Source organism: Macrobrachium nipponense, chromosome 41, assembly GCF_015104395.2.
Source record: "Macrobrachium nipponense isolate FS-2020 chromosome 41, ASM1510439v2, whole genome shotgun sequence".
NCBI classification, from domain to species: domain Eukaryota; kingdom Metazoa; phylum Arthropoda; class Malacostraca; order Decapoda; family Palaemonidae; genus Macrobrachium; species Macrobrachium nipponense.
This window is the reverse complement of record NC_061102.1, coordinates 26336488-26358308: the sequence shown is the minus strand read 5'-3', so window position 1 is coordinate 26358308 and position 21821 is coordinate 26336488. Positions and strand designations below refer to the sequence as shown.

The 21821-nt window shown below is 39.7% G+C and overlaps 1 protein-coding gene across 3 annotated transcripts in view; it reads right to left on the bottom strand.

Annotated features, from left to right (window-relative positions):
* The window catches only part of LOC135212624 (gastrula zinc finger protein XlCGF57.1-like), a 71646-nt gene that overhangs the window by 15211 nt on the left and 34614 nt on the right, over window positions 1-21821 (bottom strand). The window contains exon 2 of one of the 3 annotated variants that reach the window (XM_064246211.1): window positions 16269-19469. The exons of 1 other annotated variant lie outside the window; for it this stretch is intronic. In XM_064246211.1, coding sequence (XP_064102281.1) covers window positions 17306-18712 — 1407 coding nt within the window. In that variant the 5' untranslated portion in view covers window positions 18713-19469 and the 3' untranslated portion in view covers window positions 16269-17305. Of the gene's footprint in view, window positions 1-16268; window positions 19470-21821 lie in introns of those variants that run through there. One more of the 3 variants, XM_064246210.1, reaches the window with a different exon arrangement.

Genomic DNA, 21821 nt, shown 5'->3' with positions numbered 1-21821 from the left:
AAGAAATAAAAGAACAAAGGACATCACCCATATTAAGCAAATGAAAGATAGGAATGGTACGGTCATAAAAAAAGGAAGAAGACATCCTGAAAAGATGGAAAGAGTATTTCGAACAACTGCTAAATGAAGAAAATGAAAGACTTGTAAGAGAGGATGGACAAGTAAACATGGGAATGGTAATGGGGATCTATCTAGGGATGAAGTGATACGAGCCTTAAAAAGAAAAAGAATGAGGAATGGGAAGGCAACAGGACCTGACTTAATCCCTGTCGAAGTTTGGAAAGCCTTAGGAGAGGAAGGGGTAGACATCTTGTATGATCTGATGGTAAAAATAATTCGAACAGGAAAAGATACCAGAAGAATGGCGGGAAAGCATATTGATACCTATATTTAAAGGTAAAGGTGATGTCCAGGAATGCAGTAATTATAGAGGTATAAAACTAATGTCTCACACGTTGAAGATTTTGGAAAGAATAATAGATAGCAGGCTGAGAGAGGAAGTTAGAATAGGGAAGGAACAGTTAGGATTTATGAAGGGAAGCGGCACAACGGATGGAATATTTTGCATAAGGCAGCTAATGGAGAAATTCAGAGAAAAACAACGAGACCTGCATTTGGTATTCATAGACCTTGAAAAGGCCTATGACAGAGTGCCAAGGCAAGAAATATGGAGATGTTTGAGGGAGAAGATGGTGCCGGAAAAGTATGTCAGAATTATTCAAGAGATGTACAGGAATGTGTATACTAGAGTGAGGAGTAGTGTTGGAGAGACGGATGGATTTGAGATAGGAGTGGGACTACACCAGGGGTCAGCACTTAGCCCATTCATCTTCAACATCGTGATGGATGTAATGACCAGGGATGTTAGAGAAGCAGTGCCATGGTGCATATTATACGCTGATGACATTGTGTTGTGTTCAGAGGGGAAGGAGGAGTTGGAGGGGAGGTTGGAGAGGTGGAGAGCAGCACTTGAGGAGAGAGGAATGAGAATAAGCAGATCAAAAACCGAATATATGTGTTCTAGTATTACTGAGGATGGTGGAAGTAGCATAAGATTGGATGGGGAAGAAATAAAGAAAGTACAGACGTTCAAGTACTTAGGGTCCGTATTAGAGGATAGTGGAAGCATGGACCAAGAGGTGAGACACCGAATTCAGGCAGGATGGAATAACTGGAGGGCTGCATCAGGGGTACTCTGTGACAAGAAGGTCCCTTTGAAATTGAAAGGAAAGTTCCATAGGACGGTGGTCAGACCAGCAATGTTATATGGAACAGAAACAGGAAGTATGAGGAAAACAGAGGAGAAGAAGATGGATGTAGCAGAAATGAGAATGTTGAGATGGATGTCGGGAGTAACAAGGGAAGATAGGATTAGAAATGAGTATATAAGAGGATCGACAAAGGTAGCTGAAATATCGAAGAAAATACAGGAAGGAAGGCTTCGATGGTATGGACACCTATTACGAAGGGAGGAACATCATGTTGGAAGACATACGATGGAAATGGAAGTGCGGGGTAGAAGGAAGAAGGGAAGACCAAGAAAGAGATGGCGTGATTGTGTAAGGGAAGATATGGAATTGAAAGGTATAAATGAGAACGAGGCACAAGACAGAAATCGATGGAGACGACTCATTCGCAATGGCGACCCCATATAAAAATGGGTTTAAGCTAGGAAGAAGAAGAAGAATAGCTCCCTACATTTACCCTCTGGGTAATTTAAGTAGACACAAAAACTGATAATACATACAAGAACTGTTTAGATACATACATGCATGCACCTCTTATATGTTTTAGTAGTCTTCCAGTCTCTGTACCTCTAAAAATTACTGTGATAAATTTATAAAACCACATGCGATGTACTAGTAATGGTTGTGTATACACTTAAAAGTGCATTTTAAACTACAACCTGATCCAAAGTCCAGCTATACATGCATCGGTTGTGGTTTACATCTTTTGTTGCTTGTTGGTTATTATACTGTAATTTTTATGTTATCTTCACTTTACTTTTTAGTTTTTAATGAAATCATTTACCTTTTGATTTTTTTTTAATCAATCATTTCATATATATTACCACTTAATTCACTTGATGGGATTTAGTTGCATTACCTCCTACATTTTCCCCTCCTAAAATTTCTGTAAATTGGAATTTACACTAACACATGATGCTTGTACCAGTGTTGGTTATGTACACACCAAAATATATTTCTAAACTATTAGCAAGTCCAAAGTCCAGATGTACAGTCAGCCAAATTAGAAATGGCAGTTTCATAATTTTTTGTTCACCTGCCTGAAGCACGATTCATGCCTGATTAATCTATTTTTCTTTTCAAAGATTGAAGAAATCTTATGTAATGAAGTTAAAGAGTGTCACTGTAATCTTTAGAATATCATGCTATTTTGCATAAAACTACTTTCCATATAGCAAAAAAGACATGAACAAAACAAAGTGATAAAAAACTTCATATCACAAACACTGACATACATTTACTAAGTAGATAGGTCACACCTATCACTAGCAGTATTGCATAAACATAGTCCTTATATCATCATTTCAGTATTATGTTGAAGGTAGTTGAATGATTCTGTTCGTTAAATTTTACAGAAAACACTGGAAACTCACAAAATGCTTTTTTAAGATAAAAAAAAATTATAACCTTAACAGTGTGAACCCTGCAACCTCACTCTATTGTTAACAATGTCGTGATGTGCATGGAAATAAGAAACATACCCTGCTCAGCGAGAGACAATTATTGCATTGCATTCTGTGCAAGTTTCTGTTACAGAGATATCAAGAAAGCTTAATATACCAAAGAGAATCATACATAGATGAACCAAATTGTTTAGAGAACAGCAAATTTTAGAAAATGGGCCTAGAAGTGGAACTCCTCGAAGTATCAGAAAAGGGCAAGACAATACAGGGTGTAACACAAGTTTATGCAACCAGGAATCATGACTAGGTCTATGCCTGACTGGTGTCTGATGAATACTTGAGATGGAGAGATATTAAAAAATAAACTTGAAATCTTTGACAGGTGTCTAATAAAGAAGTCTAATGAATAAGCAAGTCTACCATTGATGGATGGGAGATTCAGTTAAGCTTACTTTTCTTTTCCCTTTTTTTTTTTTTTTTTTTTTTTTTTTTTTATCCCCCCACATCCCAGGCTACTCCAGCTTCTCGCTACCAACTTCATTGCATGAAAGTACCACTAATGATAACGGTTATTCTAAAATTCTCCTCACCAACAAATGAAGCCTTAAAATGTATGTTTATAAAACATTTTCTGCTCAAAATTACTTTTTCTTTCATTCCCCAAAATACTTGCATAAACTCATGTTAAACCCTGTAAGATTGTTGCAGCTGTCAAAGAACAAGCCCTGATTACAGTAGTAGGTTTTTATTGCAAAAATATCTTAAATAACCTTAAAGAAGAAAAGTCACCTTTCATATGGCAGTAGGTCTACACATACAGGTGAAACTAATTTTAATTCATTTCTACTTACAAAATGAATAGCTACAGAAACATTAACCCAAAAAACCTTTTATGAAAGTAAGCCTTTCTTAATGCATTCACCAGCTTTGACTCCCACAGCTTTCCGACATGTCTAGATGAAACAGGATGATATGCAAGGAGGAAAAAAAAAAACTAAATTCTATTCCTTTCATTTTTTTATGACTGCTTTTTTACATGAGACAGCTACATCTGAGTAAATTGTGTTAAGCAATAATGAAAAGGATAGAAAAATAAAAAGCATGGCCAATAAAAAACGAATATCAAGAATAAAATATAGTGATTAATAAAATATTAATGATTCAAATACTCATTTGCATTACATATCCAAGACTATAGCCAAAAATAGACCCAGGATAATCTTGAGACAAAATTAAAGTTCAATTTAGGCCAACTAAATGCCATGTACAGTCAAGCCTCTGTTTTCGTACGCCTCTACTAATGTGTTTGTTTCGGTTTTCATACTTTTTTCAACAAAATTTTGTCTCGGTTATTGTACGTTTCCTCAGTTTTCGTACGCTCGGAAATGCTCCATTCAGGACCCAGCGCGTGACCGGGCCCCATATCAAGCGCCCAAACAAAGCATCCCATCTTCTTTTGTGACCCGTTCTGCTTTTGTGTTTGTTGTTTTTATGCTTTGTCATTCGAGTACAACTACTAAATAAGCCATCATGGGGCCAAAGAAAGTTCCAAGTGCTAGTGTAAAAAATCCAAAAAACACGATAGAATTTAATAAAGGGATTTTGACGAAGGAAAAATCTATTTCTGGGTGATTGGCTCGTGTCGCCCTATGAAAGGATCCTTAATATCATTCTTTCTAGGTAAAATTAATCTAAAATTACCAGAGAAAAACAAAATTAAGAAAATGTCAGTAAAACTGACTCGCTCACTCTTAAAAAGAAGTGTCGGTATGGCAATAGGGGCGAGTGGGAACACTACCACGAGACATTCACCAATTAGACCTTCCAATCAGAATCCCCACAAGAGAGAGCTGATACCAACGGGCGATGCGGCCGCTACTACTACTACTAGAGGACGCCACGGACAGCAGCGCCCCTAGCGGTCATCCTTAATCTGAAAACATCTTGTCCTGCAGGGGGGGGGGCAATCAATACAGGGTGGTGGGTTTCATAGGGCGACACGAGCCAATCACCCAGAAATAGATTTTTTCCTTCGTCAAAAATCCCTTTTCTGGCTCAGCTCGTGTCGGCCTATGAAAGAGTACCAGAGAAACAGACAAGATGGGAAAAAAGGACAAATGAAAATCAGTTGTAAAATGAGGGATATAATATAAGTAAATCAGTTATTACAGCATATAAAGTAAGTACTTAAGGCTAACTTATTCTAAACAGTGACATAAAAGAAAGTTAGTAATGTAAAGTACTTAAAATTACAGTAAACATAGTAAATTACAATAATGCAGTGTAATTTTAACAAAATAGATTTACTTAGATAACTTATTTACAAAATATACAAACACATTGTGTCCTACCCTAGCATAAAAATAAGGGTAGGTACACTGAAGTACATTATCAGTACATAGTGCGGATGTCCCTAGCAAAAAAAAAAAAAAAAAAAAAAAAAAATAAGGGACAATCCACTAATATGATCTCAGCGGCTAAGGCTAGGATATCCGAGTAGCATGGCGATAGGGTGAGGCATGTTGGATGAGGTAGGTAGAGAGGAGACCTGGATCTGTACTACGACTACTATACAGTATCAGGAGAAACAATGTTTCCCGCTGCTACTGCAGAAAATTTTAAAGATTCCAAGGACTTTAGATAATGACGTTTAAAGACTGTCGGAGATTTCCATCCAGTATACTTTTTAAGATCCTCAAAGTTCATATGTTGAAAGTAATTAATTGAGGTGGCTACTCCCCTGATGTCATGTGCTTTTGGAAATGAATCAGGATTGGCTTGTTTAATGAAGTAAAGGATTTGTTGTCTAATACCTTTTACTGACAAAGTACCACCTTTTTCTCTCATGAAGAGAGAGCCTGAGGATCTTGAGGATGTACGAGATAGAAAGGCTCTTAAAGTTGATACTGGGCAGAGAGAAGGGTCTTGCGGAAGTGGGATGACTTTCCAAGGGGCCCACCTTGCAAGAGGATCCTCATTTTTAGCCAAAAAAACTACGATCCGGAGCAAGCAGAACTTCTCCTGAGGGGAGGAATTCCACATGACCCGCATCTCTGGATAGAGCCGACAGTTCTGAAATTCTAGCTCCTGAAGCTAGGCTTAATAAGAATAATGTCTTTCTAAGAAGCATTATGAATGTACAAGACGAGTTGTCAGTATCTGAAGCTAGTTTGAGGACATCATTTAAGAACCATGAAACTGCAGTAGGCCTTTGAGAAGGTCTAAGTCTAGCACAGGCTTTAGGGATAGACGTGAAATAAGATTCAGTCAGATCTATCTGGAAACCTAACTGAAAGATCTTCTTCAAAGCCGATTTATGAGTAGTAATAGTGCTAGCTGCTAAACCTTTTTCAAACAAGGATCTGAAAAAGGATATAGCTAAATTAACTGTCATGGTTGTAGTGTTTGATTCTTTCAGAAGGATGCTAATTTTTTAACAGCCGAGTCATATGTCTAATAGTTGACTCTCTCTTATCTGATTCTAGGAGAGGATATTTTGTGGATCAATATTAGCATCTTTATTAGCCGCAAACTTCATGAAGTCCATAAAGTTAGGGTCTGAAGAATTCCTGAGAAAGCGAACACAGTCCTCATTTGTACTGATTGTGACAGCTTGGGATTGGGAATCCGTTGAGGTCGGAGACCCAATTCCAGAAGTAGAGGATACCAGTTGCTCTTGGGCCAGTCCGGTGCAATCAGAGCTACTATTCCCTTGAAAGTCCTCAGCTTGCTCAAGACTTTCAAGAGGAGATTCACTGGAGGAAAAGCATAAATTTTTCTCCACTGATCCCAATCTAACGACAGGGCGCTCCGTGGCATAAGCCAGAGGGTCCAGGTTGGGGGCCACATAGCAAGGGAGCTTGTGGTTCGCTTGTGAGGCGAAGAGATCTACTTGGAGACCTGGGACTCTCCGGCATATCCACCGGAATGACCCGTCGTCTTATGGACCATTCTGATTCCAGAGGGACTGACCGGGACAAAGCGTCTGCTATCACATTTCTTACCCCCGCCAGGTGAGTGGCGGACAGATGCCATTTGTGTTTGTTTGCTAGAGCAAAGATGGCTATCATGACATGGTTCACATGCTTGGATTTGGACCCTCCTCTGTTGATGCAATGAACTACCACTGCACTGTCAAAACTATCTTAGATGAGGACTTTTTCGGGGGAAGCAGTCTCTTCAAGGTAAGAAATACTGCCATTGCTTCCAGAAACGTTTATGTGGAGCTGGCGTAATTGAACTGACCAAGTCCCCTGAACCTGTTTGAACTGAGAATATCCCCCCCACCCGGACAGGGAGGCATCCGTGTGAATGGTTAACACTGGAAGGGGATATTGAAGGGGTACCCGCTTGGCTTAAGTTCTTTACTTTTGACCATGGACGGAGTTGATTGCGAAGGATCTGTGGAATTACTGACAACTTGTCTCGAGATTTGGCGTTTGCTCTCGATCGCCAAACTCGATTTATATCTTTTAGCCTTGCTTTCAGGAGGATATCTGTCACTGAAGCAAACTGAAGGGACCCTAGGATTCTTTCCTGGCTTCTCCTTGATGTTTGCTTGCATTTGAGAAAATGTCTGACAGATTTTGCTATTTCCTTCCGTTTGGCCACTGGAATTGACAGATTGTGGGAAGACAAATCCCATTGGATTCCTAGCCACTGAAAACGAGACTCCGGGGTAAGTCTGGATTTCGTTTTGTTTATCTGGAACCCCAGATGTTCCAGAAAGTGAACTACCTTTTTGGTGGCTTTGAGGCATTCCTCGACTGTTGGTGCCCAGATCAACCAATCGTCGAGGTATGCTGCTATCATTATTCCCTGAGCTCTCAATTGCTGCTATTTTCGTGAATACCCTGGGGGCTACATTCAGACCGAAGGGCATCACTTTGAATGAGAATGTCTGATTTCCTAGCCTGAATCCTAGGAATGGGCGGAAGTGTCTGGCTATAGGGATATGATAGTATGCGTCTGTAAGATCGATGGAGCATGTGACGGCTCCACGAGGAAGTAAGGTCCTTACTTGCGAGAGGGTAAGCATCTTGAACTTGTCGCAACGAATGAAAGAGTTTTAGCCTTGACAAGTCTAAGATTACCCTTCTTTTTGTTGAGCCTTTCTTTGGGCACGCTGAATAAGCGACCTTGAAATTTTAGATGCTTGACTCTCGCAATAGCTCCTTTCTGAAGGAGTTTCCTCCGCATAATCTGTCAATTCCTTTGATGGTATTTGGCGGAATGATTTGATTGGAGGGGGATCTTTGATCCAACTCCAACCCAATCCTTTGGACACTATGCTCTGTGCCCAATTGCTGAACCCCCACCTGTGACGGAAGAGGAACAGCCTCCCTCCTACCTGGGGAACCTCATTGTTGATGGGCGGGTTGACCACCACGCCCTCCTCTGAACTGCTTACTCCTTGTCGCCCTCCCTGCGCCACGCTGGCGAAAGTAGCCTCTCGCCCTACCTCTCGATTGTCTATTAAAGGGAGGGTAGGCCTGACCTTCATACATAGGGTTGAAGGCCGGCGAGAGTGCGTAGGAGGTCGAAGGTTGTGACTGAGGAGACAGCAGAGGATGGGCTGGTTCTGCTTTGATGTAGAAGGTTGTCCCTGTTGGGTAACCGGGACGGCCTGAACGAATTGCTGCTGTTGCTGGTGTTTCTGGTAAGGCTGGAACCTTTTACCAGACTTCTTTGGTTTCTTACCAGCAGTGGGGACGGATTCTTGCTTCCTCTTAGATGAAATACCCCACCTAGCTCTAAGGCTCTGGTTGAGCCTAGCAGACCTCGTGGTGTACCTCATTTACAGCGGACTCTGGGAAGAGATCCGCTCCCACATGCTGGAAGCCAGGAGTCTATTAGGTTCGTGCCTAATAGTGCACTCCTGCAGAACGTGCTTTCGGCAATTCCTCCTAGCTTGGAAGAAGTCGAAAGCATCCGTCTGAACCGTCTGAAGCTGGGACTTGGCCAAAATTTTTAAAAATTTAAAACAAAAGGTTTTCCGTGCCATACGAGAGAGCAGCCATCTCTGTTATAATCAGCGAATTGAGGGACCTGCCAAACCTAGTTCGAGCGTCGAACTCCGCCTGAATCAAGGAATCAGGCAGCCTTGGAGCTTTTCGCCGAACTGTCCATGGCGCAGTCCGGTTTGAGCTTACCAAGCGTGAACGTGGCTGGCAAGTTCTCCCACAATTCTCCAAAAGCTGGGAAGAGCGGAGAAGTAGACTCTGCCTCCCTTAGCTGTGGCATGGGCTCATCCTTGAGGACTGCTTGAAGAGTCGTTTCTACTATTTTTGTAGCGAACGGAAGAGAAGCCTCCTCCTCCGTCGCAAAAATAGTGAAAGGACTCTTGTAAGCTTGGAGCTTGGTGTTTGTACACTCCCAGTCCTCAAGGCAGTGAACCCATTCGCGTTGAGCATGATCTCTACTGTAGAGAACGTTCTCCCTGAGATCTTGTCCTCCCTAGTAAGCGCCGCTACGGTCAGCCTAGCATAGCCAATGAAAGGCTGCGTCAATCCCCGGAGGATAAAACTCGAAGTCCTCAATCCTTCGAGTTCCACACTCCGGGATAGAGATCATACCATCCTTAACGGAGCGTAAGCGGCCACTCTCCATGGGTTCTCCATGGAGAAAGCTGGTAGTGACTCATATGGTGGAAGCTGGAAAATACCAGCACTTGTTACTGGGGAGACTGGAAGAGGGACCTGAGAGAGCCCAGCTACTCGGTCCTCATTCTCTCTAACTCTGTTAGAGAGATCTTGGATGGACTGGCCCGACTGAGACAGAGTGCTCGACAGTTGTGCGAACATCTGCTCGAACTTTGTTCCTAGGGCGGAGACTTTGAGAGCCAACCATCTCACCCACCTGTTGCATCACCACTGCTGAGAAAGCAGTGGGATCAAAGGTGCTGGGTCCCGCTACTCCAACCGGCGTTACCGGAGTGGATGCGGTGGAGGCCGGAGAAGGCATTGGCTCGGCGGTAGCGCGAGCCTTCTCCTTAGAAGACTTGCTTCTAGAGCTCTTTGAGTATGAAGAGCTCGGCTTGGCCTTCACCGCGTCAGCATAGGAAGTCGAAGACTTCTTAGCTGAAGAAGACGACGACGACTTTTTAGAAGTCGTCTTAACTAGGGTCTTCGGTTCTCTCTGTCCCTTCACCTTTGGGGGTACAGAGAGAGCGGGAGAGCGGGTAGGGATCTCAGATCCCCCACAAAGCCTTGGAAAGAAGCAGTAGAAGAAGGGACAGGAGAAGATCCAGGAGCGCCCAAGGAAAGACCTTGGGCACCCGACACACCTACCTCAACCAACAAATCCTCAGCACCTACCGCCATAGGCTCAATGTTAAGGTCCAAGGTTGCGACGTCCGGGACCAACTCTTGTGTGGCCACGACCCCGAAAGACTGCTGCATCTCCTGCTGGATGGAGGCTATGAGAGGGGCTGCGGATATGGGGTCAACATACCCTGTTGACTTGCCCCCGGGGAGGGAAGATCTGAACGGCCAGCTTCTTGTCTAAAATGTAAGGCTGGCCTTTGGCGGCGTTCTTCCCGAAGCCGCCCACCCACGCTTTCAGGGTTGCTAGAGCGACCTCCCTCACACCAGCAGCCTGAAAGAAAAGGCGAAATGAGCTTCTAATGGCGGGACGGGGTTAACAAACTTATGTCTAAGAGTTGTTAGTAAAACGATAAAAAAAGTCTATAATCGACTTACCCCCTCCACCAGCTGACTGGCCAGGTCGTAACAGATGGCGCAGGCTTCCGGGTGCCAGACGATCATGTCGTTGTAAGGCGTGGCACACGGAGCGTGAGACCTGCACTCATCGTGGGCGCAGGGGTCGTACAACGTCGCGTTGCATCCAAGGACCTGACAGTTGGTAGCCTGTAAGTGGAAAGATACATAAGTATCAGGAGAACACTTACAGCCTAACAGTTGCTCCGCTGGTGCCGGAGCGAGAAAGTTAGATTAAACCAGAGCCCCGCCATAATACGTGTGGTAGTAAAATGGTTGGTTGTCCTAGGCTACGCCGGAGACAAGAGATAGAATCCAACCAGGTGTGGTGGTGAAATGAAACCACGACGGATAACGGCGGAGATAGTATACAAATAATAAATAAAATTATAGAAATCATCGTAAAACTAGGGTATATCCTTAAAAATAACAATAATTATCAAACCTTTCCCCTCCCGTCTACTAGAAGAGTGCCCGGGTAAGAAGCAAGCTCCCTTCCGGTAGCGGGGGAGAGATGCAAGGATATAGTAGGCAAGCAACCGACCACTAGTAGTGACCACCCCGCCCGCTGGCGGAGCCAGTAATCTATAACCAAAGGTGCCCCGGCTGCGGCGGAAGGCTCCGTTCGTTACAGAGAGGGAAGGTGGCTGAGCAACTGGGGAAGGGGGGGAGGGTCTCGGCGTAACACGGCGGGAGAGAGAGAGGGGGGGGGTGGCCTACTCCTCCCCGTCCCAACAACTACCCGCTCGGTGACCCGGTACCCTATGAGTGGTCGCCCTATACCCCCCGCTGGGGAGAACCCCTGGCCTCCTCAGAGAGGGAGGGAGGAAGGCAACTGAGGTTGTCATGGCAACCAAGGGGTCCCCCAGACGCCTCCCTATACCTGGTAGGGAGGGAAGGGGAAGGGTAAGGTGCGATGGAACACGTGACCGCAAGTGGCCTAAGCCGCGATAGCAACACAACCGTGGAAGGGCCACGTGAACCAGGCTGTACCAATACATGGGACATGCACCTAGGCTAGCCTAACACCCTAAATAGAACTAAATTTACATCGTAAAGATGGAAAAGAACACTTTTAGTAGAAGAAAAAAGAAGCCCCAGGAGGAGGCAAACTGTTCCGAGGAACAGAAGCCTACTCGGAGCCAGCGATAGCCGATGGGCTGGAACACAGAATAGCCCTAAATACCAAACTAAGAGAAATGGTAAAAGGGCTAACCTAGCTAAAACTCGATGTAAAAAACGATGAACGTGATATAGTAAGCCCATAAGTATAAGAAGTCCCAGTATGGAAGACCGGGAATTCTTAACGAGGCAGCATGGCGCCGCCACGAGTCAACCGGGAAACCGTATATGACCTATTAGAACGAAAATACTGGTTCCTGGAAGACTAAAATACAGTAAAACACTACTTATGAGGCACTTAACTTAGCCGTTGCGATGGCAGCACGTTCCATGACGGATGATTAGATAAATCCCGAGAAAAGAGCACAAGCAAGAAAATGCGTACGAACGCTGGCGCTAATAATTAAGGATGACCGCTAGGGGCGCTGCTGTCCGTGGCGTCCTCTAGTAGTAGTAGTAGCGGCCGCATCGCCCGTTGGTATCAGCTCTCTCTTGTGGGGATTCTGATTGGAAGGTCTAATTGGTGAATGTCTCGTGGTAGTGTTCCCACTCGCCCCTATTGCCATACCGACACTTCTTTTTAAGAGTGAGCGAGTCAGTTTTACTGACATTTTCTTAATTTTGTTTTTCTCTGGTAATTTTAGATTAATTTTACCTAGAAAGAATGATATTAAGGATCCTTTCATAGGCCGACACGAGCTGAGCCCAGAAAAGAATTTGTAGCAGTGTTGGAAGAAGTTGCATGCCAATATCAGTGAGAAAATGCCTACAACAAGCGCTGCTGTTAGTGAATTTTAGGCCAGCAGAGGCTGGTTTGAAACATCCAGAAAATGAATGGGTATATATGATGTTCCTACTTCAGGGATTAAGATCTTTGCAAAGTGGAATAATGTAAAAAAATTTGTGGAGAATTATCATCCCATCAAGGAAGTTGTAACCAATGTCTCCAACGTGTTAAATGACAATGTTGTGTTTGACTTTAGGCAAATTTCAAAGAAATACCAGAAACAAATTGCTCTGTACAGTTCTGTATTGCAACAAGGGTCCAGTAACTCTCAAGCTGGTCCAGGTGCCAGTACAAAACAAAAAGGGGAAGTAACCTCAGATAGTGTCAGTAAACAACAAGAAGTAACCCCAGATAAGTTCTTAATACCTTTAGTCCTTCTGGAGGGAGATCCCTCCTCTCCATCTTCCATACGCTAACAGGTGTTTTCCATAAAGTAAGTGATGTTAAATGTTCATTTAATCATTTCATTACTTATTTATATTTATTTCTCATTGTTGTTTCCCGTAGGTAAAACCGTGTTTATTCCCTATAAAATGTATTTATTGTTAATATTTTTAGGGGTCTGGAATGTATTAACTGTAAATTATTTTATTGATCAAGGGACAAAATTAGTTGAATTACACTTTGGTATTAACCCTTAAACGCCGACTGGACGTATTTTACGTCGACATTTTTTGTCTCTCGGGTGCCGACTGGACGTATTTTACGTCGACATACAAAAGTTTTTTTTAAAATTCGCGGAAAAATACTTTTAGGCCTACCAGCCGAAAACTCTTGAACCACGCGCCTTGGGGGATGCTGGGAGTTCACGGATCAAGGTGTTGTTTTGTTTACAATTGTTACGCAGGCGCGAATTTCTTTTTTGCCGCACTAAAAAGTATCTGTGACACATCTCGGAAATTATTTCGTCACTTTGACATAATTTTTTTACCATTTTAAATTAGCCGTTACATGGAGTATTATATATGAAAATGTGCGCATTTTTATGTAAAACACAACGAAAAAATACTCATGATTGTAGCTTTTATCAGTTTTGAGATATTTTCATATAAATAACGATAAGTGCCAAAATTTCAACCTTCGGTCAACTTTGACTCTACCGAAATGGTCTAAAAATGCAATTGTAAGCTAAAACTCTTATATTTTAGTAATATTCAATCATTTACCTTCATTTTGCAACTAATTGGAAGTCTCTAGCACAATATTTCGATTTATGGTGAATTTATGAAAAAACTTTTTCCTTACGTCCGCGCGTTAACTCTTCCGAAAAAAATCATACATGCGATTGTGGTAATGTTTGCACCATTTTAAATTAGCCGTTACATAAAGTTTTATATATGAAAATGTGCGCAATTTCATGCACAATACAACTAAAAACAACCCATGGTTGTAGCTTTTATCAATTTTGAAATATGTTCATATAAAAAATGATAAGTGACAAATTTTCAACCTTCGGTCAACTTTGACTCTACCGAAATGGTCGAAAAACACAAATGTAAGCTAAAACGCTTATATTCTAGTAATATTCAAGCATTTACCTTCATTTTGCAACAAATTGGAAGTCCTCTAAGCACAATTATTTCGATTTATGATTTGAATTATGAAAAAAAATAAAAACCTTTTCTTACGTCCGCGCGGTAACTCTTCCGAAAAAATCATACGTGCGATTGTGGTAATGTTTGCACCATTTTAAAATAGCCGGTACATAAAGTTTTATATATGAAATGTGCGCAATTTTCATGTAGAATACAACTAAAAATAATTGAAGGTTGTAGCTTTTCTCATTTTTGAAATATTTGCATATAAATCACAATAAATAGAAAAAAAACCACGTTCGGTCAACTTTGACTCTACCGAAATGGTCGAAAAAAGCAATTGTAAGCTAAAACTCTTACAGTCTAGTAATATTCAGTCATTTATCTTCATTTTGAAACAAATTCGAAGTCTCTAGCACAATATTTAAATTTATGGTGAATTAAAAAAAAAAAACTTTCCTTCCCTCGGCGCGCGGATTCTCCGCCACAAATCTCCGAAATGTGTACGTCCCATTCTCGGAATATTTGCTCCGTTTCATATTAGGCATTTCATAGAGTTTTATATATGAAAATGTGCGCAATTTCATGTAGAATAAAACGAAAAATATTTGAAAGTTGTAGCTTTTCTTATTTTCGAAATAATTGCATATCAAAAAATATATATATAAAAAATTCGACATTCGGTCAACTTTAACTCGTCAGATATGGTCGAAAACTGCATTTGTAAGCTAATATTCTTATAGTATAGTAATATTCAATCATTTGTCTTCATTCTGAAAGAAATTGGAAGTCTCTATGACAATATTTAGATTTATGGTGAATTTTTGAAAAAAATCTTTGTTTACGTCCGTGCGTTACGAATTCATGCATTATTTTGTGATAATATTTTCTCTGTGTTGCTTTTATCGTTTTACAATGTGTTATATACCAAAATGATCGCAATTTAGTGTACATAACAACGAAAAAAAAAGTAACTTGTTACCTTTAACCGTTTTGCGCACAGCGCGATTGAATACAATTTATATATGAAATTTCCGTTTTTTGCGCTATCATATATCGCATTATTTATATATGATAATGATAATTTTTTTCATTTCTGATGGTTGCATACTAAACTTCAGGCAATGACAAAAAAAGGAGCCAAAAATAAACTCTTAATCTTGAAAACTAAGCGCGCTGTGATTTTTTGAAAAAAATATTTTTTCCGCTTCCGCGCTTACTCTGAAACACCTCCGGCACACGGGAGACATTTTTTTTTTTACCGCTTCGGCGTTTAAGGGTTAAAGAATATGGACAGGCTTAATGTATTACGTGTTAGCTGTAGGTGATGAACTGACGACATCCCAGTACTGTATGACATGTTGGGTCAAAACTTGAGCGGCAGCACAGCCAATTTCCAAACACTTATGCCATTGCTCTGATGTAGTATTACCAGTTGAGAATATTAAAATTTGTGGACTCGTGGATATATATTTTCCTTACTTTGCAAAATAATTTTCTTTGATATAATGAATAAATTAACTTAATTCCAATTTATTTTAAGTATAATACCTTTGAAAGGAAATATTGTATATTGTTAAGTAAATAATCTGGCACCTGCATATGGCAATATTTCCATAACAAACAACGAATTAAGAAACTACGCCAATTGTTCGTTGGCTGTGTGTACGTGTATTGCTTGTGAAATTAATGTTTTAGTGCTTATAATTATTTTACAGTTACTGCTTTTATTATATATTTTTGTTACAGTAAGTTTACCTTATCCAATTGATTTACTTTATTTCCTTAAATTCTCATTTAGCTCTCCTTTTTTTCCTATATAGCAAACAGTATATACAGGTAGTCCCTGATTAATGTTGGGAGTTCTGTTCTCGGCATGGTACTGATAAGTGAAAATTGCTGGGTTTCGGTTAATGGTGCCTCTGTTACGCATGTTATGGCACCATAACTCTATTATCGGCACTATGGTGCCAATAACAGAAACTCAACCTGTCATGACGCCATAAGTCGCCGATTTTATGGTATACTGGACAAGCGCCATAAAACTGGATCGCCATTAACCGAGTCTGCCGATAACCAGGGACTGTCTGTACTTGACAAATAAATTAACTGAGCTTTTATAGTAACTTTTGTGTCATAATCACAATTCTTCTGATGATAAATAGGAGAACCTAGTCTACAATAAAAGTAAATACCCAAAATATGAAGGTTGTCCTGTTGAACCAGACCATGAAGGACCTAGGTTTAATCATAATCTAAGAAAAAAAAATGGTTTAATACAAAAATCAGCTTGCAATTAAAAGTATGCCAATCAGTCATGAAAACTTACTCTGAAGCTTCCAGGTTTCATGAAAGCACCCTATATTTCTTTAATCAAAACATAAAAAACAAGAAAACCTATGCTATATAAAAACAAACCTCTAAAATGTAAAAATATAGGAAAATTAAACTTTCAATGAATGTACCAGGCAGACAAGTTTGCCATGGTCTTATTTTGTTCACTATTATTTATTAAATTCACTACATACAGATACAGCGCACAAGACATCCATAATAGTCTCCTGGGATTCATCAATTACAGTATAAACACCTGATTTTACAAATTCCTAGACCCCAAATGAATGGAACTTTACAAATGCTTGAATAATCTATCAAGTATTTCTATGACTACTCAGAATACAAAAAGATTTTGACAACAAAAATGTTGGCAACCTGAGTGTAATGTATTATAATCACCTTATCTAAGTCCATATTTTAATTTAGGTTACAAAAATAAATAGACAATGCTCATAGAACACTAGCTGTTTCCACTAGTAGAATGCACTATCAGTGCACTGTTGTCTAACTCACATTATGATTTTTTTTTTGTATGGTGCTTTTACGTTGCATGGAACCAGTAGTTATTCAGCAATGGGACCAACGGCTTTACGTGACTTCCGAACCACGTCGAGAGTGAACTTCTATCACCAGAAATACACATCTCTCACTCCTCAATGGAATGGCCGAGAATCGAACCCGCGAATACCAAGGTGGGACGCTAATATCATACCAACCAAGCCGCTGAGGCGCTTCACATTATGATTAGGAATAGAGTACTAGAAACAGTACTATATAACTATTACTCATGTCTTCTGGCAATATCTAAAACGAGGGATGCTATGTGGTTTAATCTGGTTTAAATTAAATATTTCTATACAGCAAATAATTGGGTTCTCTCTCTCATATAAATTATCATGCACCAGCACTAACTGCTTTCAAAACTTACTTCAAGATTATGTACAATTGAACACCCTCTTCAATAATTTATATGTAAATTTTGTATCTACAGATAAAAACTGATGACATTTTGTCATAATTAAAGAATTATTTCAAATTTCAGTGCATTTTTAATACATTTGAGAAAAACTGCTTTGACACTGCATACAGAAAAATGGCTTTAGATCTGACCATTGCAAGAAAAATTTCTTGGCACTATAAACCAATTGGATGGCCTCTACTGAAAATGAAGTTTCATGTGCCTTCTGAGACAACTTGACTGCGAAAAACTACTTTGACATTCATTGCATGTATAAGGTTTCTCTCCTGTATGGGTATACATGTGTGTTTTGAGACTACCTGAATGTGTAAAACTTTTCTGACATTCTGGACAAGTGAAAGGCTTCTCTCCTGTATGACTCCTCATGTGTCTTCGCAGGTGGCTGGAGAGAGAAAAACTACTTGGACATTCAGTGCAAGAAAACGGTTTCTCTCCAGTGTGAGTTCTCATGTGTGTTTTCAGATGGCTTGAGATAGTAAAGCTACTTGGACATTCAGTGCATTTGAATGGCTTCTCCCCCGTGTGGGTTCTCATGTGGATTTTGAGGTGACTGGACAGAGCAAACCTACTTCGACACTCAGGGCAAGTGAAGGGTTTTTCCCCTGTGTGAGTTCTCATGTGTATTTTAAGGCTGCTTGCTCGAGAATAACTATTTGGGCATACGGTGCAAACAAATGGCCTCTCTCCAGTATGAGTTCTCATGTGTATTTTGAGATTGTCTGCATGAGAGAAACTTTTCTGACATTCTTGGCAAGTAAACGGTTTTTCCCCAGTATGAGTTCTCATGTGTATTCTCAGACTATCTGCATGAGAAAAGCTGCTCTGACATTCACTGCAAACGAATGGCCTCTCTCCAGTGTGAGTTCTCATGTGTCGCTGGAGGCTATACAAATGACAAAAAGTGCTTTGACATTCATTACAGGTGAATGGCCGCTCTCCTGTATGAGTTCTCATATGTCTTTTCAGATGGCTAGAGAGATAAAAAGTACTTTGACATTCTGAACAAGTGAATGGTCTTTCCCCAGTATGGATTCTCATGTGGGTTTTTAGATGGCTTGAGTGAGCAAAAGTACTTTGGCATTCTGAGCAAGAGTATGGTCTCTCCCCAGTATGAACTCTCATGTGGGTTCTGAGATGACCTAAGTCAGAAAAAGTACTCTGACATTCATCACAAGTTACTCTGTTCTGCCTTTTTTTATTTTCCTGTGAAAATTTTGCTGCTGCTTTACAATTATTTTTGTCACTTTCACCAGATAATTTCTCATCCAATGACTTCCCAAAAGATGTAAATGGTATTGGAGAGAATTTTGTGACAGTTGCATGCAATGGTGGATCTCTTTCAATTGTTTTTGCTACGCTTTCTTTATCTTCATCACAACTTAATGGATCACCTTCTACCTTTATGAATTTACACGAAGATTTAAGATCAATATTATCAACATCAATAAATTCCGGTTCTGTCTTGATTTCCACGTGTGGTTCTAAAAATGAAGAGCCATCGACTGTGAAATCAGTCTGATCGTCATCCAAGCTCTCTCTTTCTTGTTTGATTGAAGAGATTAGCAAAGGGTCTTGAGCTTCCATTTTCAAGGTAGTATATTCAAGGCACAAAACTGAACCCCACTTAACTATCTGTCCTAAATATTTCAGTTTACTATCAGATAAATTTAAAGGAAGCAAAATTAACCATTATACACTAATGAATTATAGTCTCTTGTCATTTAAGAACTAAATTGCCTGCTTTAATAGCCTTTTTTCAAGTATTGACTGTACATACACAAATAAGCTCTTCTCTTTTCTAACCAGCTTTTAATTCTCTCTCTCAAGATTATGAATGGCTATATTTAATCAACAAAGGCAATAATTTAAAACTTACAAATAAATAACATTAAACCTTTTATGAAAACTTGTTATAAACAATTTTTCTAATTAAGTAGTTCTCATACCAAATATCCAAATTGTTCTCTAAGTATAACAATGTTATTTAACAGTAATTGTAACACTCAACAATTCTTACCTATTATTATCAGATCGTAAACAGTTATTACTTAGTGTGACCACTGATATTTGACAAGTATGTTTTCAGAATATGCTTTCCTGCATTCACTTTCACCATAATAAACAAAATACACATTAAAAACAAAATTGTTCACAAACATCCATATCTATACAGCACTTTATGATAATCTGATAAAAAAAGGTCATATGTCTGTTCCTAAGACCTCTATGCTCTAGAAGACGGTTGCCAAAACCACTATCTTGCTTCCCTCTCAACTGTGCCTGGTAGGCTATTCTGGTCAGATGGAAGAGAGGAGAAATTGGTTTACTGGCTCACAAAATACTGTAAAAAAACATATAATTCATTTACAGAAAAGGTACTACTAATCTAACAATATGCTATATAACACATACACAAAAATAACTACTTGTACCTCAAAACACTGTGTACCATTGGTAATACCTTAACTAATAACAAATTATATCAATACTCAAACTCCAAGACCAATTTATTCAACAGAGCATACAGTGAATATCAAGATACAACACCTTGTAATCATAAATAAATAAATATACATATATGCAAAGAATGGCCTCACTTGATGAGAAAAAATGTAGTTTCCAATTATAAATGAAAAGATAGCCTCCACATATTAAATAAATAAATTAAAAAAAATAGTAAATGCGTAAATAAAATATATATATATATATATATATATATATATTATATATATATATATATATATATATATATACACAGTGGTCCCGGGTTACGACGGGGGTTCCGTTCTTGAGACGCGTCGTAAGTCGAAAATCATCGTAAGCCGGAACATCGTCAAAAATCCTAAGAAAACCTTACTTTTAATGCTTTGGGTGCACTGAAAACTATGTAAACTGCATTCTTATGGCATTTTTCATCAAAAAAAAAAACCTTCAAATATTGATTATTTTGCATTTTTGGTGTCATATTTCATCTCCCAGATGAGCGTTGTAGGCATCGTAACCCTGGAAATAACGTCTATTGACAAGCGTCGTAACCTAGGAACGTCGTAAGCCGACACCGTCGTAACCCGGGGACTGCCTGTATATATAAATAAATATATATATATATATATATATATATTATCTAATAAAAGGAGCCCATAAAAACACCAAAATAGAGAAAAAGTACTATATTTCAGAGACTGCTGTCTCCCTCTTCAGGTAGATGAATGAGAAAAGTTCACAGAAAAGGTGGTATTTATACCAAGGGTTACGACGGTGTCGGCTTACGACGTTCCTAGGTTACGACGCTTGTCAATAGACGTTATTTCCAGGGTTACGATGCCTACAACGCTCATCTGGGAGATGAAATATGACACCAAAAATGCAAAATAATCAATATTTGAAGGTTTTTTTTTTTTTGATGAAAAATGCCATAAGAATGCAGTTTACATAGTTTTCAGTGCACCCAAGCATTAAAAGTAAGGTTTTCTTAGGATTTTTGACGATGTTCCGGCTTACGATGATTTTCGACTTACGACGCGTCTCAAGAACGGAACCCCCGTCGTAACCCGGGGACCACTGTGTATATATATATATATATATATATATATATATATATATATATTTTATTTACGCATTTACTATTTTTTTTAATTTATTTATTTAATATGTGGAGGCTATCTTTTCATTTATAATTGGAAACTACATTTTTTCTCATCAAGTGAGGCCATTCTTTGCATATATGATATTTATTTATTTATATATATATATATATATATATATATATATATATATATATATATATATATATATATATATATATATATATTATATATATATAGTCACTGTCATGAGATCCTTCTCTCCTATTGGTAAGCATCTCTCCTATGATGCATCTACATAGTGGCGTGCTTCTTCAGCCACTTCATGGCATCATCAGGATCGTACACACACAGTATTCGTTTGTTCTATACGATTTCATTTATTAACGTAAATTCGTTAGTGATTTCGTTGCAGTTTACTTTATCGTGTTGTGTCAGAACTTTACTACATACGTATACGTACTACATAACATAATTACGTACAGTATATACGTGGTCATGGGTCCCAAGAAACTTGAAATTCGCGGAAGAAGAGGATGCTTTCTTTGGAGACGAAGATGGAGATAATTAAAAAGTATGAAGCTGGTATGCGATTGAGTGTGATCGCCAGGGAATACAGCCGAAATCCGTCGACAATAGGCACCATCCTTAAGCAGAAGGATGTCATCAAAGAAGCTACACCTTCCAAGGGCATGACTATTTTGTCCAGCAAGAGGACCCACATGCACGATGAAATGGAAAGGCTTCTTCTTGTATGGATAAAAGACCAAGAAATGGCTGGCGCTACGATAACGGAGACGGCAATCTGCCACAAGGCCAGAACTATTTTCGGCGATTTGATTGCCCAGGCCGAAGATGACAGAGGAGAAGGGACATCAACGCCAACCCCAGAGTTCAAGGCTTCTCATGGGTGGTTAGAAAAATTGCGTAGACGGACTGGCATCCATTCGGTGCTGCGGCATGGGGAGGCGACCAGCTTTGACACGAAAGCGGCCGAAGCCTTTATTAACACGCTCGACGAGATGACTCTCAACGAAGGCTACAGTTCTCAGCAAGTCTTCAACTGTGATGAGACTGCCCTTTTTTGGAAAAAAAGCCTCGTTGGATGT